Source organism: Monodon monoceros, unplaced genomic scaffold (genome assembly GCF_005190385.1).
Source record: "Monodon monoceros isolate NGI ecotype Baffin Bay Population unplaced genomic scaffold, NGI_Narwhal_1 Super_Scaffold_13, whole genome shotgun sequence".
Lineage (NCBI taxonomy): Eukaryota > Metazoa > Chordata > Mammalia > Artiodactyla > Monodontidae > Monodon > Monodon monoceros.
The window spans coordinates 84,200,403-84,221,681 of NW_021703769.1; the positions used below are offsets into that span (position 1 = coordinate 84,200,403).

Below are 21,279 nucleotides of genomic sequence, written 5' to 3' on the forward strand. Positions count from 1 at the left end.
ATGTTACTCATGGTTAGAGCTGGCGTGTTTCCCTTTGGGATGTTACAGACGTGCCCTCACAGTTGCCATGTGTTGCCCACTAACAGCACAGTCGGTGCTCTGGGCTTTCACTGTTCGTACTACTTCACAGCTTCCAGCTTAGACTTAGAAAACACTATTTTTCAAAGCAGATCTTCCTTTTCGGAAGACATTTAGTACCAAGTACAAGCTCATCTTGCCAAATAAGTTTATTAGGAGAGACATCAAAGTTTCCTTATCTCGTGGATTTTCCCTTGTCCCTTTCCCAGGTGATATCAGGCTTTCAACAAATTAGGAAAGGAGGGATCCCTTGTCTTAGATTTGGTTGTGCCACCAGCCTCTGCAGTGAATTACTGACGTTTATTGAGCATTTACAATGTGCCAGGCATGGTCTTCCCTTTTTTCCTTTCCTCCTAGTAGTTTAAAATGAGGGCTGGTCGGGACTTCCCTGGTGGCACAGTGCTTAAGAATCTGCCTGCCAGTGCAGGGGACACGGGTTCGAGCCCTGCTCTGGGAAGATCCCACGTGCCGAGGAGCAACTAAGCCCGTGAGCCATGGCCGCTGAGCCTGCACTCTAGAGCCCGTGCGCCACAAATACTGAGCCCATGTGCCACAACTACTGAAGCCCGCGTGCCTAGAGCCTGTGCTCTGCAACAAGAGAAGCCACCGCAGTGAGAAGCCCGTGCACCGCAACAAAGAGTAGCCCCCTCTTGCCGCAACTAGAGAAAGCCTGCATGCATCAACGAAGACCCAATGCAGCCAAAAATAAATTAATTAAATAAAATAAAATAGGGGTGGCAAACTTTCTGTAAAGGGCCAGAGGAGTTACAGTCGATTCCCATTATTCACGGCGTTATGTTCTGTAAAGTGTCCACGAACACTGAATTGGGAAATGCTGAACCAGTGCTTCTAGGGGAAGCACGGAGTTCTGTTCCTGAGACCCTCTGGTCACAGCTTTCCCATCACCTGACCGGTATACAACCCACCTTCATGTGTGTTTCTGTTTAAAGGCACCTTATTTAGTGTCCGTTCTTGGTTCATTAGCACTGAACTCTTGACCAACTGCGCCGTGACTCAGGCCTGAACGAAGCTCTGACACGTGTGGTTCCTCCCTGAGCTGTGTCACAGCCTCCTAGCAAGTAAGAACTATGCTGCAGGGGACCCCGAGAGCGGTGAAATCAACAGAAAGCACAAAAACGAGAAAAGACCTCAAAATCCACCCTGTGGATAGGGCGAGATCTGAGACCAGATGCGGACGGCGCTTCTCCGCCCAGCCAGGAGTGAGCCCGCCTGCAACTCAGACCCACAGACTGACCGCAGAGGCACCACAGGCATCGATCTGGGGGTTACAGATAATGTTTTAGTGCGTAGGCGAATTTGCAAATATGGATTCTGTGAATAAAGGGGATTGACTGTATTTTAGACTTATTTTGCGGAATAAAAGGCAAGATCAAAACTATTATCTAAGGGGCTTCCCTGGTGGCGCAGTGGTTGAGAATCTGCCGGCACGGGTTCGAGCCCTGGTCTGGGAGGATCCCGCATGCCGCGGAGCAACTAGGCCCGTGAGCCACAACTACTGAGCCTGTGCGTCTGGAGCCTGTGCTCCGCAACAAGAGAGCCCGCAACAGTGAGAGGCCCACGCACCGCGATGAAGAGTGGCCCCTGCTCGCCACAACTAGAGAAAGCCCTCGCACAGAAACGAAGACCCAAACAGCAAAAATGAAAAAAATTTTAAAAATTAATCAAACTCCTACCCCCAACATCTTCTTTAAAAAAAAAAATAAATAAATAACTATTATCTAAGTACTTATGGAACAACAGAGAAAGTAAATTTCCACAGGTTCTTTAGTGATCCTGTTTACTGTCCCTTGCTAATGACTGAACACAGTATTTTGTTACACAGGCGCACTGATGAGAAGAACGGATAGAGTCTGCTTGTCTGGGCTTCAGAGTTAGTGTTCCCTGTTTAATCGCAAACGTCCATCAGCAGAAACCACGCTGAGCGCCCGGGCTGCCGAGCGCCTGCCCCTCACTTAGGACACGTATTAAACCAGTTCAGGCACCAAACCTTAGCCGCTTGGTCTCCTTCCTCCTAGGCCTCCAGTGGAGAAGAACATCGGCCTTAAAAGGCAGAAAAGAATGAGCAGCGCCCTCCTGAGCTTGTCCCGGAGCGTCCAGGAGCTCACGGAGGAGAACCAGAGCCTGAAGGAAGACCTGGACCACGTGCTGAGCGACTCCCCCACTGTCTCCAAGATAAAGGGTACCTGCTCCCCAGAGCCGCCAAGGGGGGAGGCGGGGGTGGGGACGCCAGGAGGGGCCCCAGGATGCGGGCGGCTGCGGCCGCAGGGGAGTCGTGGCCCTCCTTCCCCCCGCGCACCCCGGGGCAGCGCTGCTCCAAGGTGTGTTCCAAAGCGGCGGGAGCCTGCTGAGTGCCAGGTGCCATTCTAGACACAGAGCTAGAGCAGTGAAGGCGCTCTTGCTAAGACGAGAAGCCAGCAGGTCAGATGCCGGCCAAGTGGTAAGAGCGCGGGTCAGGGGGCCGCGGGCGGGGGGGGGGGGGCACCAAAAGGCTCAGAGCCCCCGAGTGTCCCGGCGCATCTGAGGCCGGGGGCCCAGCCTGCGTACACGCTGGCCATGGACACAGAGGTGAGGGCGGGGGAGAACAGGGCCCTGCAGGCCACTCAGGGCACAGAGGGCTGGAGCAGGGGTGGGAGGGTCTGCCTCGCCTCTCGAGGACCCCCTGCTCCTGTGCTGAGTGGACGCCGTGTAGGAAAGGGCCTCGCAGGGGCCGCTGGTGGCCTGGCCCAGGTGGCACAGCAGTGGCGAGAGGTGGCCGGGCTCCGGTGCACGTGGGGAGTGCGTGCAGCCTGTGAGGGACACGGGGGTCCGGGCTACTGAAAGGACAGGCGGGGGTGGGGGACATGGAGCGAGCGTGCCGGGTGGGTGGGTAGGTGGCCGGTGGAGGTCGGTGCGTCGGTGAGTCGGGGGTCGGGCGGGGCCCTCGGCAGGAGGACCGGTCCTGGAGGCCGTCGGGGACCAGATGACCCGGTGAGAGTCCGGTCACCCAGCGAGTGGGGGGAGGATGGACCAGCTGAGCCGCTTGAGGGGCCGCCAGGAGCGTGTGGGTGCCGGGGAACACGCTGGTGGCCCGGGGGCTGGGGCCGAGGCCGGGGCCTGGGATGTGGCGGAGTGGACTTGCTGCTGAGCTAGAGAAGGGCCGTCTTGGCAGGCTGGTGAAGCCAGAGCCCGACGGGATGGAATCGGGAGAGAAGGCCGCACTGAGCCCTCTCCCGACCATTTGTGTCGGTAAAGCCGCGGTGAAAGGGAACAGACGTCGCCGTGGGGCTGCCCTCGGCACCGCAGGTCTGCCAGGCGTGGGGCCGCCGGCCGTGGGGGCCAGCCTGTGGAGGGGATGCCATCGGGCCGTGCTCCAGACGGGAGGTCTGGGCTGAAGGGGCCCGTCGGGACAGCTGTACGAAGGGCGCCCGTCACACCCCGCTGTTCCATCAGGCTCTGTGGAGTGGAGCAAGCCCCGGCTGCTTCGGCGGATCGCAGAGCTGGAAAAAGTGAGTATGGTCCCACCACGGCAACTTCCCTGCTCAGGACCTGCCTGTGTGAAAGCAGCGGGTCTTAGAACACGGGACAGACGTAGCGCCGCACCCGGGACTTACGCAGGGAGTCGGGTTGCGCTGAACATGTAAACGGTGGCCGTCTGTCCGCAGACGGCACGCGGACACGCTGGCAAGAGGAGACTCTTACGGGTCCGGATGAGATCTAAGGGCGTGTCATGCCTGTCCCTCGTGTCACAGACGGCAAAGCATGGTCACACGACACACTGAAACGTTTCAGGCTCTCGTGGGCACCCGTCACTGGGTGTGTAGGATCCCAGAGCCTTTCAGACACCCAGCCTGCCGTGCACATGGGGGCTTTTTACTACTAGTCACTTTATCACCACTCGTATAGTATTTGAATTCACAGAAAACTGTGCATCCGCACTTTGCCAACCGGGAAAGTCAGGAAGTTAACGTTTCCTCATATCCCCCATGTGAATTTGCAAATGTCGTCAATCTGGTTCTGTTGAAATGGGTCAGAAGTGTCCCTCCCTTTTGAGTACTGGTACAGTATCAAGTTAGAACTGTCAACTGTTTGGCTGAGCAGAGTAAACCTAGAGGGGAGCAATAAAAAAAACAATAATTTCACGTATTTACAAAGCAGAGAACTTAAGTGTCTATAAACTGTGGGTAGTTCAAGAATAAAGCTTGTTAGGAAAGAAGGGCAGCCAGAGGTGGTCCAGAGCCAATGGGGCAGCGCTCTTCCACTCGGAGAGATGCTGATATCAGTGGGAATCTGAAGGCGCTCAGTATCTCCAGCGGGCAGAGCTGGATCGTCTTTGACGTGTGAAAGCACAGAGGCTGAAAATTCCAGACGTCCTAGGGAAATAATAGGGTAAACAAGCACAAAGGAAAGCAGTTTACGATTTCACCTTCCGTGCTCTGCTCTCTGTTTATTACCGCACCTGCCCCATCCCGGCTGGGTCTGCGTGCTCCCTGCTCCAGAGGAAGAGGGTTCTGGGTGTGTGGGGGGTGGGCGGGGATGCCCTTCCATCGCCCCCAGGACTCTGGTGGAGCAGAATTGTCCCCGGTCAGCGTCCCAGGTTTCTCAGATCACACGCAGAGCTCTTCCCATTCCCTTGCTTGGGATGAGCTTCCCCTTGGCCGTTGTCTCTTTCCTAGGAAAGTAAAGTAAGAAATAACGTCTAACACAGATGCCTGTGTTGCCTCCAGAAAATAAGTCTGATGGAAAGCCCCAAATCCCATGCTTCAGAGGTGGTCAGGTCTACCCCGCCGGCTCACTCGGTGTCCAGCCCCACGGTGCACCGGCAGCCGCGCCCCGACCGCCAGGAGGAGAGCGAGCGACTGCGGGGGGTTGTGAAGATCCTGAAGGGCGAGCGGAAGGCCCTGCACACCCGGCTGCAGGAGCGAGAGTACGTTGTCCCGCACTGCTGGCGCCCGGCCACCTCCGGGAGAGGTCCTGCTCCCGTGACTTGTGTAGTTGCTGGACTTGAGCTGTTCTGGGGATTTGGGGAAGGCTCAGCTCATGGCAGTCGTCACACAGATACGTTTCTACGATTCTAAAACTTGTGATGTTTTAGTTGTGAAATGAAGGCAGCTTCAGTGGGGAAAAGGAGACACTGATTGGCCGTATTATGTCACGAAAAGCACGGGGCGGAGGGTGCCATTTAAATCTCTTTACACGGAATTCCAGAGGGCTTTCCAAATTCTTTTTTAGAGAAGCATTGACTGTGATTGATTCGTGTAAGATAATAGGCCATCCATCAGATCTCTTGCAGAAGGGTTTAAAGATTCAGTACTATGTTTACAACATCTAATCTGTGCATCAAACAAGACAGGTGCTGTGGTGTGTGGAGTATTCAGTGTGACCATAAGAGTGTGGAAGGCGAAGCCTCGAGGTTCTGCTCATTTGCCCTTTGTTCTCTAGTGTCTCGCTCTGTAGCCCCCTTAAAACGCTCCTGTCTCCTCCACCCGTTGTTTACGTGTGGCTTCTCCAGTTGCAGTTCTGTCGCGAGCAGGCTAAACCCATGCATCTTCTGAGATGGTGTTTCTGAGACCTTGCTACTCAGAGTGTGGCCTAGGAAGCCAACGGCCTCAGCATCAGCTGGGGGCTGGTTAGAGATGCAGACCCTCGGGCCCTGCCCACCTGGGGCTGGTTACCTTGGCCTGGCCCAGATCTCCTGAACCTGGCTCTGCATCTAATGAGACCCGCCCCCGGTGATTCACGTGCACGTCGAGGTCTGAGAGGGACCTGTCTCTGCTGCCTTACCGTTCACAGCAGAAGGCAAATCCCTTCCCACTCCACCTGTTTTTTCACCTCCAGTCGAAGCCTAATAGTGCATCCATGCGCTAGGTTCTTTATAAAAATTAGGCCAGCCATTTTGCGCGGTAAATAGCATCTCTGATTATCTCTTAAGCCGTCGCATGGCACGATAATAACTTCCACTCAGTGAGCCCTTACCGTGTGACACTCCTGGTGATGTATCTCATTCACGTGAGGCCACCACCACGGTGAGCAGTGGAACGTTTTCAAGCCACGTTCTCAGCGAGGCGATCCCCGTCTGGTCCACGGCGGGTCCTGGGAGCTCTCATCTCAGGAGTAGATTAGGCGTCCAACTGTGTGACCGCCGGGTTAATGCCTCTCCCCGCGGGACGGTGACGCCCGTGAGAGCAGGGCCTGCGCCTCGGCCGGGAGCCCTGCTCCGTCCGTTGCCCGCGCGCGCACGGAAGGTGCTCAGTAAATAACCGAGCGCCCCCGGCGCCCCCTGCAGTTACAAGGAAGGGCCTTTCTTCATCCTCAGCCATGCATAAGTAAGGAGGTTGGACCCGTTACGTTTTCCGAAAGCTCTTCGCGCTCTGGTGACCCAGGTCACTGTGAGCCTTTGTTTTAATGACGCTGAAATACCTCTGGTTCCTCGTTCAGTCTGGAGGTGAAGCAGCTACTGCAGACAAAGGCCGACTTGGAGAAGGAGCTGGAAAACAGGAAGGAGGGTGAGAAGGAGGGAAGAGAAAGAGAGGAGGCTTTGAGGTGAGTGGAGAAGTCGGAAGACACACAGCCCCAGGCCCTTCCTTCTTCCCCAGCCCCGCCCACCCCGGCGCGTCCGTCCGCGCTCAGCCCGCATCGAGAGCGGCCCGTACAGCTCCGGCCCGATCACATCGCTCCTCTGCTGAGGTCCTCCCGTGGTTGGCTGTTTCCCTCAGAGTAAATATCCGACCTCTGGGGAAAGGCTGCTCACGGTTGGGCCAGTGTTTGCCGCTCTGGCATCACGGCCAGCTCCCCGGCCCGCAGCCTCCTCCAGCACGGCCGCTGCGGGCAGCCTCAGAACGCGCCCTGGTTCCACACCCCGGGTCCAGACGCCACCTCCCACGCTCCGTCATTGACCTCTGTCCACCGTAGATAAAAAGTGGACACATGGCAAATGTCCGTCAGCTGGTGAAGAGAGTAAAAACGGACGTACATCCGTACAAAGGGATGAGGGCTGACACCTGCCACGACGTGGATGAGCCTCAGAAACATGATGCTCCCTGAAGAGGCGGACAGAAAAGCCCGCATACTGTGCGATTCGGAAATATCTGGAATGGGCAGATTAATGGAGAAGACAGTGGATTAGGGGTTATATGAATGTTATCTCAGTAAGAAATGCCCAAAAAAGTAGGTTAGAAATCTGCGCAGAAATATTTAGCACTCAGAATAATTAGTAAGACACGGATTACCGAAATGAATACCAAATTTTATCTTCAGAATAAACGTGACTAGACTTTGGCAGAAGCCTAGAATTAAAGTCCATCAGAATGGGCGGGCATGCAGTGAAGAATTCTTTTTACCTTGCCCCTGAAATCTGTAGCAAGTACATGAGTTGTTTTTCCTTCCACTCGCCTTGCTTGTTAAAAACCCCAAAGGATATCCGTGCATCGTTCACGCAGTCGGTATTTTTTCCGTTCCTCCCATGTGTCAGGAGTGGGGTCGGAGGGGTCGCCCTGGGCAGTGCCGGCTCCTGGGCAGTCAGGTGGTGGCGGGGCACCCACCTCGTTCCCGGGGGGCGTCCTTGCCAGCTCTGCAGGCCGCCACCCCTCCTGTCACGTACAGACATCTTACACAGCGTCATGGCAAGTACAGTGTCACTTTCTTCCCTTCCCACTTTAGGGAGGAAATTCAAGCACTTACCAGGAAGTTTCAAGAACTGGAAGAAAGTAAGAAAGGAGGGGAGGAGGACCCCGAGGAAACGAGCCCGGAGGTAGGGTTGTCTGTGTTTTTACCTCCTGTCCGGCATGGCGGGACTCTGAGCTGATGCGTTATGGTTCTGACTGTCTCCGTGCCCGGAGTTTTGCCTGAATCCAACGTTGACAGTCCAGTTTCCTTCTACCATCACAATCGATTTCTATAAATTGCGTGTATTGAATCCTGGAGTTCTGCAGTAATTATCAGTTAATTGACTTTTCAAACTAGTATTCGCGTCTTAGATAGTTAAGCCGGTGAGTGAAGATCTTCCCCAAACTTCAAATAAAAGTTTAAATATCCAACAAGCGTTGCCGTTAGAAGGTGAGAAGGAGTTTGGGAAGGCCCCAGGGAAGGCTCGAACTCTCAGTGAAGAACCGGAAGGTTCAATGTAAGTTGCAGAGTCTGGCACTGACGCGGGGGCCGGCCGGGAAGGCGCTCGCCGGGGCCGGCACGACCCCCGCCCCTGCCCCTGCCCCTAGGCCGGGGGTTGGGTGACTGGGGAGCCGCAGCTCCCTCCGCAGGGCCCGTGGGCAGGTAGGCAGGCGGTGAGTCTAGGCTGACCCTCCTCCCTGTCCCCTCGCTCCCTCCATTTCTATGGACACCACGGCAAGGGTCTCCCCTGGCACCTCCCTGAGCACCTTCTTGAACCAGGGGAGCCCTCTGGCCCCCGTCGGCCCAGTGCTACCTATGCTAGAACTTCTAGTGGCGAGAGTGTGTCTCCTCGCTAATCCTTTTTTTTCCAATTAATGGATTCCCCAGATGGCAATTATATAATCTTATATCTGTTAACACAAAAAACTAATAACTGAGGTATTGAAATCCTGTGGCTGCAGTTTGCCCCAAGAGGAGCCTGTCGTGTGAGTGTGTGACAGGGAAGACCAGCCTGGCCGGGGCGTCCAGCGTGGGTGCACGCTGAGATGGGCAGCCGTGCCGCCCTCTTCTGAGACCCTTGCTACAGATCTGAGTAACACGCCGAATCCACCAGGACGGCCAGGCTTTACCCGGCACACATTTTAGCCGAGAAGTTCTGTTGCTTCAGAAAGCGACTTGCTGTTTCGGTAGCCAGTAGCCTGACGGGGACTGGCCTCTAGGAGAGGGAGGGCATACCAGGTGCGGGACTGACTTATCTGCTGAGAACAGAAAAGAAAAGTGTTTGGGTTTGTTTTTTTTAAATCTAGATGGGCCTCCCTCTTACAAGGTTTTCTTATTTAGCTGGAGTCCTGTTTTAAGGCCCCTTCTTCTTTTAGCATCTGACGCTACATATACTTCAACCCCAGCACAAAAGGGAAAGAGAAAAGCCCTAAAAGGGAATGTGGAGAAGCTGACGAGCATGTCTCTCTCCAGTTACAAGTTGAGACAAACCCCAGGCCACCGACTGATTCGGCAAAGGAAAGGTGGCTCTCCTGGCACGTGCTGGCTGGAGCCCCGTGGGCTGTGCGGTGCCCTTGACCCCGCATGTCCAGCTGGCCACACGTGGGGTGGACGTGTGAGTCCATCTCAGTCCCTTCCGTTGTTCAGGAAGGTAGACTTTCTGTGTTACCCGCATGGGTGCATCTCCTTGGCAGCTTTTCCAGTGCTTTAGATAATGTTCTGAGTCCTGCAGAGGCACTGTCCTCCTGTCCAGGAAATTGGCCACCCTGCCCGGTGGGCCCTTTTCAGGAGACCCCTACCTACCCAAACGCCCGCGCTGTCAGCCCCAGGTGGCTGTGGCGCCGGGCCGCTGACTGCCCGGCGTGTGGCGGGCAGAGCTGCGCTGTTTGTCTCCTCGACGCTCCTTTCCCAGTGGGATGCTCACGGTGCTGACCGACCTGTGGCTTGTCTGCCGCAGGCAGCCCTGACCCCTGGGGGGCACCCGACTCACGTGGATTTGGAGATTTCTGCTTATTCCTGAAGCTTTCCCTTAGGGAGAAAAATATTTTCCACGTCCACCGGAACTGGCAGTAATGGCTTTGTCTGTGCAATTCATCTGGTTCTGCGCTCCCACTGCCGGGGACACAGGTTCGATCCCTGGTCCGGGAAGTTCCACGTGCTGCAGGGTCCGGCCAAACAAACAAGCAAACAAACAAAAAACCAAGCTAGGAATCTATTGCCTTTTATCTCAGAAGTCCCATTTTTGTAATCCAGTATTAGACGAAAAGGGAGCCGGTAAAAGGACCTCCCGGGTCCTTTTTACAAAAAGCAGATAATTGATGCACAGACGTGACTGAGCTCAGAAGGTGCGTTGTGGTTACCTGATGACACCACAGGTCACGCTGCTTCCCCTCCTCGCGGGAGAGCGCTACCCCCAGAGTTTACAGGGTTAACGAAAACCGACTTTCACCCTAGTTACTAGCGAATATGTTAGCTCTCCAGAGACTTCTTTTGTCGTCTGGCATGCTGAGCGGTGTGGACACTGATTTTTTTCCTCTAAATTAAAGTCTAGTCTGAGAAGTTTTGCCTGCATCCTGCTATCCTGCCCCCGGGCCTGATAGCCGGCTTCTCCGCCCCCATCCCCGACCCAGTCACCCTTCTCACCTTGGACTTCCTGCAGACCCGGGAAGCGCCCCGACCCCCCGGTCCCTCCCAGACGGACTCGGAGCTGGACACGAGCGAGGGGGGCTCCTCCTGGCCGCGCTCCGGCTGCTCCGAGGGCAGAAGAGATGCCGCCGCCCGGCTCCTGCAGCGCCGCTGGAAGGGGCACCAGCGCCGGGTGAGGGTTCCCTCGCCCGCCGGCCCTCTGCTGCCCACATCCTCGCTCGCCAGCCCTTCCTCCGTCCCTTTGCCGGGGCGGGCTCCGTGCCAGACGCCCTAGACACGTAGGAAAACATAGGGAGGCCTCCGGAGACCCGGGGTCTCTGGCGGCAAGGGCGAGAGGAAGGCCGCGCCTGGAGCCCGTGTGGGCGAGCTGGGGGGTGCCTGCCGCGGGCCGGGCAGTGGCTGGTCTGGAAGCCTCTGTCACCTCCCGACGGGTCCCAGGGACGCGGGCTGTGGGTGCAGCGCCCCTGCAAGCACGGGACTGAGCTTATGGGTCTCCCTGGCAGTTCAGGCCCCATGGCAGCCCTTCACTGGGGCTCCCGGGATGGCCGTCTTGTCAGGAACAGGGAGAGCCTGCCTCGGGGCTGCTCCTCAGGGGACAGCGGCGTGGGTGACGGGGCAGCAGGGCTGCGCGTGGGGTGTCAGACCCGGGGGTGGGCTGAGTAGGGCAGCAGGGGCCGCAGGCTGCGCACGACAGACCGGGAGCTGCGATGTCCCGTGGTCTCTCTTGGGGGAGGAGTGGGGCTCCTCTCCTCAGCTCCTGGGGGGCGCTCACGGAGATGGGGCTCGCGGAGACCTCAGTTGTTAAAGGACGGTGCTCTCTGATGACGAAATGCTCTAAAAGAGCCCCCTCCCCCCGTTTGATAGAACGCACACGACCCTTGTTCCCCCAGCTGGACAAACAGAAACTGGAACTCTCCACCTGCCTGAATAGTGTAAGATCTTAGCTCCGGAGGCGCCGGTGGAGGGTTTTGTTAATCATGGCTTCTTCCCAACTTTGATGATGAAAATTTACAAAACATAGAAAGTTGAAAGAATTTAGTATATTCAGCGAGGTACTAATTCTTGCCCACCACCTCGGTTCAACAACAGTGCACGTTTAGCCACATTTCTTTTCTGCACGTACTGTTCTTTCCAGAACCGTTTGAAAGTAAGTTTTAGACGTTATGAGACTTCAGTGCGTATCTTCTAGGAACGAGGATGTGCCACTTAACCATAGTACTGTGACAGCACCGGAGAAATTCCCCCGCCACCCCGTGATTTTGATGACTGGTCAGACTTGGGAGTCAGTGACCCAGACCCTGCACGGGGGTCCCCTTTGTAACATCACCAGCGGGCAGTGTCCAGCCTCTCTGTGGACATCCAGAGAGGACACCGCATGTTATAGGACAGTTCTGGCTGGGGGGAGGGGCTTCCTCACGTGGAGCCTAAGACAATCCCGTCTCAGCGGTCCCTGCGAGTCACTTCGCCGCGCAGCCGGCCAGGAACCACAGACGGCCCCGTGGCAGCCTGGGCTTCAGCTGTGATTCGCCTCCCGGTCACGGTCGCTTGCTGCCTCCTCCGCTGTTGCAGGCGGGTCTGCATCAGCTCCACCAGCCTCTCCCGGAGCCCCTTGGGTATGGGTGGCGGGCAGGGGGCTGTCGGCGAGGGGCGGGTCCCTGACTGCTGTTGCGTCGCTGTTGGCTGTGGCAGGGGGAGGGACCAAGGGACGAATACGGTATCACAGAAAACTCATCCTCGTGTTAATTCATAACTGATCTCCTTATTTCAGAAAAAACAGGCCGCTCTGCACGAGGTAAGCCAGTTTTATTTTACTGATTTCAAAATACGTATTTTTACTTTGGTTCAAGTGACTGTGCGGAGATCTCAAGAAGCGTCATTGAGTCCGTGTTTTCACGAACCCAGGCCAGGCCCCAACACTGAGTTAAAATACTTAAGTGATGTTAGCATCAAATAAATACTTGGATAATTTCACACTTTCATAACTCATTCAGTCATTCATCATTCTCTCAACACACTTTTATTGATCGTCAGTTCTGTGGGCCCTCAGGACAGAGAGACATTAAGACAGACAAGCCAGTCCAGGATGGAAGGGGGGTTTAGGGGCACGTCCACGGCGCTGTGGGGTTCCTGCTCACCAGGGCCAGGAACGTCCCTGCAGGGGGGACAGGCCTTGAGAAGGAGAGGGACTCCCTGAACTGGGGATGAGAGGAAGGGCATCCTGGGCAGGAGAATTCAGCAAACACAGCCCTGGGTAAGGGCGAGGGTGTGGCTTGCCCGGGAACAGGAGAGCAGGGATGTGACGGAATGCGGGCCAGAGCAGAGAGCAGCAGGGTATGTGGTAGACAGTGCACATCTAAGCTGCCGGGACCCTCGCCCGGCCTCCCCACCGGCCCCAGCTTCTGCTCTGCCCTCCCACGGCCTATTCCCTCTCACACTTGGAACAAAACCCAAAGCTGTTCCCTGAAGCCCCGCATGCGCTGCTCCCCGGCCACCCCTCCGGCCCCGTTCAGTCTGGAGGCGTCTCTGGCATCCTTGAAAATATCCAGGCTGCTCCTGCCACAGGGCCTTTGCGCCTGCTGCGCCCTCTGCCTAGAAGGCTCCTCCTCCAGACACTCGCATGTCCTGCCCCCGACTTTACTCAGGTCTCTGCTGAAACACGACCTTCCCTGGACACCGCACCACCGGCACTCCCCAGCCTCGCGCCCTGCTTTAGTCTTCTTCATAGCTCCTGTCCCTACCCGATACTTCACCCTTTTTGCAACTGCTTGCCTCTCCCATTAGAATGTAAGTTTCGCGGACGCGGGGACCATCCCGTGTTTCTGCTGCTAGGTCCCTGGTTCCTAGAGGGGTGCCTGGCGTGCGGTCGGCATTCAGTAAACGTTTGTGAGCGACTGAGGGGACGAGGGTCCCTGGAAGGACCGTAGAGCACATTTATGAAGCAGCCGGCGGCCTGTGTGCTGTCGATGGTGTTCCGCCCTTTCCCCTCCAGTGTCCCCTCCTCCCTCAGCCTCCAGGGTGATTAAGACCCACCGTGCGGGCTGTCGTGTGGGCAGCATGGCGCGCAGGACGCCTGCTCCCCTTTCTGGCCTGCTCGGTCAGCACCCTCACCCCTCCAGCGGGTGCGGTGGCTTTCCTGTGAGCCGCGTGGTGGGAACCTTCTGGGTTTGTCTAAATACTCATTTGCTTTTAGTGCGTTATTTTGTCCTTCGTAACTGATGTTCTCTCGCCTCTTTGTTGTCTCCTAACCCCTGTTTGTGGCATTTCCTTCACTTTGCGGTCAAGGAAGACAAAGATGTTTTCTTTTGGTGACTGTGATCATGGAAGCATCTGAACCTCTAAATGCAGGTTCAACGGCGGGGCTCAGTGTGCTAGAGTGTCGTTCTCCTAGATGTTATGGAGCCGTAAGCCCGTCCTCAGGACTAGAGGCAGGACCCCTGAAATAAAAGTGCTGCCCGTAAAATCCGGAACGTTGATCTCAGAACTTACAGAGCATCCATGTGTATCTCTAAAGAAAGTGATTTAAGATTGAGGTCGAAGGATACGTAATTCCTTTGTCATAGTCTGAGATCAGGCTCCACCCTACTTGACTTTAGAAGATGTACGTGGAAAGCGTATTAAGTGGAATAACTATTCCAACACGGAATAAACGATCTCAGCATGAAAACATAACTACGTGTAAAATACGGAATCACATTTGCAGCTAAATGTAATAGCGTTTAACAGGGCCTTTTCCTCCCCAGAGCAGTGGCATGTTTCTCGCTGTAGGAGGTTGTGGCGAGTGAGGGAGAGAGGCTCCTTCAGGCACTGCTGAGATTCTGCGGCAGAAAGGGAGCCCTCTTCTAGGCCATTGGAGCGTCTCCCTCTGGGACGCCCCAACCCGTGCCTGCCGTCTTCCAGGGAAACTGACACCCGTCTCCGTCTCCCCCCACCCCCCACCCCGCTGCCCCCGCTAGGCTGCCATGCTGCAGGCGGCTTTCCGGGGGCATCCGGCACGGGCGAGGCCATTGTCTAGTGGAGTGTGCAGCCCGGACCCCCCTGCCGTGCCAAGCCCTCCCACCCAGGTAACCCTCAGGGGCTGCACACGGGCCCAAGTCCTAACGTTCTCTCTCCATTTCTTCCCACGCTTTGTCGGCGGGACAAGCGTAGACGCCTTTGGGTCCTCGCGTCCTGCCTCGCCCTGGGCGTGTGCCTCGCCCTCCAACCCCTGGCACCCGTGCCCCCCCCCAGGGTTGAGCTTCAGGAGCCGAATGGCGTTGAGGTGCTGGGACATCGAGTACCGTGTCCATCTTGGGGTCAAGACAGAGGCTTAAACTACAGCAAAGATAGGAGTCCCTCCCCTGTGAAAACCACCAGACACCAATTCTAAGAATCTCTAGAGTCCAAGTAACCTGCAGTCAGGAAACTGCTGACGAAATAGTTAGTAACGAGGGCAGCCACCCAAATCGGCATTGCGCTCCTAACCTGGCGCCGAGGGTCCACACGTAGGAGGTGGCGGGGGTTCACGCGGTTCTCTTCCCCACCGTCGCTGCCCCAGGACTCGCCCGAGCCCCGCGTCCCGAGCCCCGTCGTCCAGGCCGAGGGGGACCCGTGGCAAGAGGAGGCCATCACCATCATCCAGTCTGCCTTCCGGGCACACCTGGCACGGGCCGGGCACAGGTAAGTCCACCTGGCAGGCCTACCTCTGTTCTGTATTGCAGGGCAGTGCCGGACACCTGCGGGGGCTGCCCAGCCAGAAAGGCACAGGGTGTATCACCAGAGCATAAGCTACACCCACCCACCCGGGTGAGGTGGGCCACAGGCTCCGGTCCTTGGAAAGAAGCCTTTCTAGGACCGTTTCCTCCTGCTGGGAGAAAACAAATGGGAGGGGTTAGACAGCGTGGGGTTCGGGGAGCCCTCGGTTTGCAGACTGCCTGTCGGCCTGTGCCGATGCCCTGCCCCTTCCTGAAGGACACCGTGGCGTGACCCGTGTTCAGGAAGACGTGGGTGTCGTCAGAAGCCTTCCTGCAGCAACACATTCTTGTCAGTGGCACCGTGCCTGCCGGATCCGCCGGGGCTTGGTCAGGACTGTCCCGGCTGCAACGGCTCAGAACCCTGTATGAGTCACCTCGGGCAAAGAGTGGGACTTACAGCGGGCCAGGGGCCGAGCTCGGGTTGGGGCCCGTCCCTGGTGCAGCCAGCCACGGCCGGGGGTGCAGGGGACACGCCCGAGGCCCCTCACAGCCCACCTGTCTCAGGGCCTGGGCCCGTTGGCCTCGCACGATGTCTCAGAACCTGGGCCCATCGGCCTTGCACGATGTCTCAGGACCTGGGCCCGTCGGCCTCGCACGACACTGGCCTTCCCTAAAGTCAGAATCAGCTAGTCTCTCTCTCTCTCCCAGTGCTGCTGGTCCAAGAGCTGCCACTGCAGCGTTTCCCGACAGACCTGCTTGGGCCCCACACAGTGCACCCTCCTCTCCGCCCTTCCCTGCAGCCTCTCCTGGTAATTGCATTTCATTTTGGATTTCACGCGAGGGGCAGCCGGCCTTCTGAGGTTTCAACCAAAAGAGCTGCCACCGTCCCGGAAGTTGGGACGTGTAAAGTCGTGGGGGCTTGTCCCGCGGCCACCTGCGAGCTGGGTAACGCCTCGGCCACACCTTCCTGTCACAGCTGCGTCCCCTGTCCCTTGGGTCGTAGGGGAAAGAGCCGGCCCCAAGCGACTTCCTGGAGCCCGACAGGCTGGCCGGTTCCGGGGTCAGTGACCGCAGGCCACGCAGTCGGAGCTTCGTGGTTTTGATTTTTATTCTCAGCTCTAACTAGAGCAACGCGGTGTCCCTCCTTTGGGCCAATGTTTTTCCTGTTTGTTGGTTTTAAGTAAAACTTTGCTTGTATTTCCTCTTCTGCTTCATTAAGATCCAATAACAGTCAGCGGAGAAATCCCTGGACTGGCAGGGGCGCACAGCCCATGGTGAGGCCCGGTCCCAGCTCTGCCCCACTCCAGACTCGGGGTCCTCCCCGGGCCTCACTCCTCCTGTGCGAGAGCCCGAGGGTTGGGCAAGGCCCCTTGCAAGTCGCTTTCAGTCCCCAAATGTATGATTCTGCCTGTACTGCAGGTCCTCCTCCCTCAGACTGTAACCGGGACACTTGCTTGGACCATCTCTGTACGCCAGAGGTGGCACAGAGGTGGCGGTGTGAGGTCGGGGACTGTCACTAGACAGAGCGTAGTCTTGAGTCTCGTTTGCGAGCGTGGCGCGCAGGCTGAGTTCTGAGGTCGCAGAGGCGCAGTCGGAGAAGGGCAGGTGCAGGAAGGGCATGGTGCTTCGTAATGAGGGAGAACTGTAAAAGGAGCAGTTTTTCTGAACAGAAGTGTGCGCCTAGGAAGATGGGTGGGTGCGACGAGCCTGTGAGGATGAGCGCCTCCCACGTGCCTGTCGTTTCAGGGCAGGAAGACAGCGAGGGGAACAGCGGGGAGACCGCGGAGGCTCTGGCTCCCGGGAACGGAGCGCCGAGGCCATGGGGGCCAGGGGCGCCGGCAGCCCCGCCGCCCTGCTCTGGTGAGTGTCGGGTCGCGGGGCCGCTTCTGGGGCTTGCCTGACCTGGAAACCGCCACGTGTGAAAAATCGTACTCTGTCCTCTTCGGTCATCTTGTCTGGCTTTGTCAGAGCGAACTTTGAGCTTTGAGGTTCTGTCCAAAACCTCCGTCTGTAAAGCTCCCCAAAGGCTGCATATTATTCTCCCAAAACCAGTTTCAGTCTGATTTCACCAGACCCTACGTTTGGCGACCTTTAGATTCCTCGATCAGGGCTAAAGGGCCTGTGTATGCCGCCCTTTTCTCCTCCTGTTAAATGCGTGTCCTTTCAAAGTGGCAGCTCATCCTCCTGCCTGAAAAGCGCCACCGCCGGCCTCGTTCGTTCGGGCCCTTGTTTACACGAGGAAACGGTCTCTGTGAAAACTGCACATGGAGCCCTTGTTTGATCTGATTGTGAAAGTGTTTTTAAAGGGAAAGAAAAACTGAAGCTAACCTTGAAAACTGCTGTTTTTAATTTCATAAGTTTTTCCACTCTCATAGTTTTCTTGACAGTTACAGAAAAAAAGCTGACAGAGTTACAGTATCCGCAGCTCGCGGGGTGGTGATTTCCTTCCTTCTTTTATCTCAAGTCAGGGATTGGTTCCTTTTTTATTGGCACTTTACTTTGTGAAGCAGTCAGAGCAGAGGCCGTCTTCTGGGGCCTGGGGCTGGGAGCACGGGCCCCAGGCCCCAGGGGAAACTGCCCCTTCCTCACGTCCCATCCAGGTGGCCACTGAGGGCGGAGGGGGTCTGCAGGGTGGTCGGCAGGCGCATCCCAACCTAGGGTCGATTACGATGAAGAGTTTAGATGTGCGTGAAGAAAGGAGCGAGAGCTCGCGGGTGGTCCCTGGGTGTTGGCCTGGCCTGGCCCGCCCCCTCCTCCTGCGGGGGGCGTGTCCTCCCAAGGAAGCCGGGGGCCACCGGCTGCATCTGCCCACGAGTCACAGCCGGCCGCCCGGGCCGCAGACGCCCGGACGCACGCTACCGTGAGGGCGACGTGCAGAGAATCCCCGCCGCCGACCTGAGCCTCCCCCGTGCCGCCAGCCTTCACCTTTCGCGGCTGTTTTGCTTTGGGGAAACTGGCCGACGCTTGGGAGCTGAGCGCAGAGGGTGCGAGTGGGCTCTAACGAGGGTGGCCGCGTGCCGTGGCGTGGCGTCCGTCAGGCCTGCCCCGCCGTCCCTCGCGTGTCCGCCCCCGACGGCGCTGAGCGTGGCCGTGACCGCCGTCCCTTCTCTGTTGCAGCGGAGCCCTCTCCCTCGGGGCCGCAGCGCGCCGCGACTCCGCCCGCGGAGGACGTGAACTCCGATGACTCCGACGAGATCGTCTTAGCTCCGCCTGTGCCCACGAAGAAAATCGCCTCCCCGCCCTAGGCCCCTGCGGTCGCCCGGCACGTGGCGATGCCCTGTCCAGGCAAGGTTGGGTTCAGAGGACAGAAGCACTCAGACCGGAAAGGAATTTATCTTGTGAGGGGGAGAACAGCACCTACTTGACACCTCACCTCCGTCCCCGGTTTTTCTCTTTCGTTTTGCCCGTTTGCTTGTTTGTTGAGGGAACCCCGAATGCCTCTCTTTATTTTATCTCTGGGAAGGGGTCGCCTACGTTCCGCACCCCCGGCTGCAGGCCCGCGCCCCCCGCCCCGGTGGTCTTCATGCCGGACAGACACACCTGCCCGGGCTGGGGGGCAGCAGGGGGCCCGGCCGAGACACGTCCTCTCGGGGCACCTCTGGCCACCTGCGGCTGTGCAGGCGAGGGCTGCTTCATCGGCGCTGACGCCACTCGGCCACCAGCTCCAGGACAGGCAACGCGCCTCAGGGGAGAGCTGATGCGAGAACCCTCGCCCTCAGCCCGAACGGAGGGCCCTGCGCACCGGGGAGAGCTTAGTCCCGGGCCACCCCTCCGCCTCCCCGTCGCCAGCGGGACCCCCGGCGCCCCGACGGCGCGGCAGCCCTTCTCGTGTTGCACCTCAGGGGCTCCGGCTCAGACTTGTCCTTCTTTCAGAAACTCCTGGGCCCTCTTCACAGCGGTCAGAGGCTCCCGGCTCCAGCACGGGCGAGGCGTGTGGCCAGGAGGATATATGTTGCCCTGTCCCGTGAGAGAGGCGGAGGGATCTCCCAGCCCCGGCCGTCCGGAGTCAGGCGGGGGGACCCGCCAGCCCCTTTCACCGCTTAGGTGCCGGTCATACAGTGGGTTGAAAAAAGTTCAGCCCGGGGGCCAGGCTTGTGTCATGTTTTCTTTACTCGGCCTGTGAGTTACCAAGTCCGTTTTTTCTTCTGTTTCCCCCGCGGGACTGATGGCTAACTCGGGTGAACTCACTGCTGACCTTTGCCTTGTTTCATCCACTGGGTCCGTTCCTCCTCTGGGTGCTGGCTCAGCTAAAGGCCTGTAGGAGCCAGTCCACCAGTCAGGCACCCAGAGGGTGATGAAGGCGATGCCCGCGGCCTGCAGGTCCCCAGGGGGTCATTCTCCCCCCAACCCCATTCAAAAACGGGCATTTCTGCATTACTCCTTGCTCTCAGGAGCCCAAGGCTCTGGGGACCTATGACGAATGGGTCACTGTCAGGACGTCCTCGCCTGGTCCTGGAGGAAAAGGCCGTGTGTGCAGCGGGCTGGCCGTCGGCAGAGCTGGGATGGGCAAGGTCAGCCCCGGGACCTGAGTTTTCCAAGAAAATGCTCCTGAGAATTGCAGATATGTACATTTGTCTGCCTGTGCTCCTTGGGCCCAGCAATGTTGATCTAGTAAAAGTAAGCAGTCTTGAAGCCACCTCAGTAAATGACTTAACTCAAGGCTGTGACCCTCCGACGCTGTGTGGATCTGTTCCCTGGAGAATGCCAGGTGCCCAGCGTGCTTGCGGGGCCCACGGCTCGGGGCTGGGGTTCTAGGGCTGCCGGAGCAGCACAGGGCGGGGCGGGACAGGGGCCTGGGGCCTACAGGGCCTGCCTTCTGTTTGCCCGCCTCTGTGCTGCCCCACTGGACGGGCCCGGCCGCCCTGCAGACAGACCAGAACCCTCGTCCCAGCAAAAAGACCGATGGCATTAGGAAGAGGACAGCCACCTAGCTCAGAGCAACCAGCGTGAGAGCTGCAGAGCTTTGCTTCGTTTTTAAGTAATAAATACCCTCTGCAGAAAGCCCCGTTCACCTTCAAGAGCTGAATAGAATTTAAATTCCACGAGAAGCCATCTAAGCCAATTCAAACCCCCGCTGTGGTTTTGGAAGCAATGTTTGCTCTCGTGTGGCTCAGAAATTCTGAGGACTGGAGAGTGGACACTCAGACCTGCCCGGGGCCGGCCGGCAGCTGCTCCAGGTGAGGACCTCCCCGAGCTCCCAAGGGCCTGTTAACAGCTGATCACGCCGGGTAAGCACCCTTTGAAGCGAGAGAACCCACATCTGGGAGTTGAAATGTGAAGCCATCAGGTGGCTCCAGGAGGAAGTGGTGGACTCTCTGGTCTTCGACCTCTGTATTTAGGAACACTCTGACCTATGCGTAATTTGTACACAAGTCTCTTGGAAGGCATAAGGTTTTCCCTCTGTGCTACTCATCGTTGGCCTTTGTAAATAAAAGCTCTTTTGCAGGATCTCTGTCTTGATTGCCCTATAAACCCGTGACCTTTCATGACCTCTGGGTGTGCCATTGCCGTAGCTCATGCTGCACAAACCCCGTGCTTCTGGGCTCCTGGCTTTTGCTTTGCTCACAGCAGAGCCCTGGGAGCGCAGAGCCGGCCGGAGGGAAGGGTCCCACAGCCAGCTCCCCGCCGTGCGGGAACTCGTGCATCTGTCTTCGAATTTCTCTTCCTTGTTCATCAGTGAGGACTTGAGCATCAAGAAGTGAAAATGAGGGAGTATTTCCCCCAATTCTAGTTTTTGTTTTAGGAGCAGGTAAGGAATAATTTACTGGGGACTCAGACAGATGTGAATGAGCCCCAAAAAGTTGACTTCTGGAAGAATAATGGTTTTCCAATATTTTGTTGGAAAATCGCAACACGAGGTGCACCTGTGGCTTTGTTTGCAGGCGGCTGTTTGCTGGGCCCTCGAGTTTGTGTGAAGCCCTTACAGGGGCTGGTCTGTTGGCTCCAGCACTGGCCCGAGCGGATCACCGTGTGTCTTGTCACGGGCAAATGGGTCACTTGGAAGACTTGGCACTTTCAGAGATGCTGGTTGGCCCTTGAAGAGGTTGTGACAGAGGAGAGCAGGGTTCATCAAACCCTTAGCCCGGCCACAAGCCTGCTGCCACCTACTCTCCCGTGAGGCTGGGGTCTGGCAGCAGAGAGGCAGCCTCAAGGCGGGAGGGGTGAGAGTCTCAGCTGGAGCTGGTGAGAGGAGAATGGAGGACTGTCCCCCCTCGGGCCTTCACCCAGCAGGAGGAGAGCCAGCAGGAAGGTGTAAACGTGTGGACACGTACTTGTGCACAAA

At 57.4% G+C, this 21,279-nt stretch overlaps 1 protein-coding gene across 9 annotated transcripts in view; it reads left to right on the top strand.

Moving 5' to 3' along the window:
• Positions 1–20,441, top strand: part of IQCE (IQ motif containing E) — a 39,022-nt gene extending 18,581 nt beyond the window's left edge. Inside the window, exons 11-23 of one of the 9 annotated variants that reach the window (XM_029220021.1) lie at positions 2,115–2,278; positions 3,529–3,584; positions 4,803–5,002; positions 6,514–6,618; positions 7,735–7,825; positions 10,340–10,498; positions 12,095–12,118; positions 14,280–14,387; positions 14,861–14,982; positions 15,274–15,419; positions 15,705–15,805; positions 16,743–16,856; positions 18,114–20,441. In XM_029220021.1, coding sequence (XP_029075854.1) covers positions 2,115–2,278; positions 3,529–3,584; positions 4,803–5,002; positions 6,514–6,618; positions 7,735–7,825; positions 10,340–10,498; positions 12,095–12,118; positions 14,280–14,387; positions 14,861–14,982; positions 15,274–15,419; positions 15,705–15,805; positions 16,743–16,856; positions 18,114–18,170 — 1,447 coding nt within the window. In that variant the 3' untranslated portion in view covers positions 18,171–20,441. The other 8 variants (XM_029220023.1, XR_003793081.1, XM_029220022.1 and 5 more) reach the window with 8 other exon arrangements.
• The last annotated feature ends 838 nt before the right edge of the window (positions 20,442–21,279 follow it).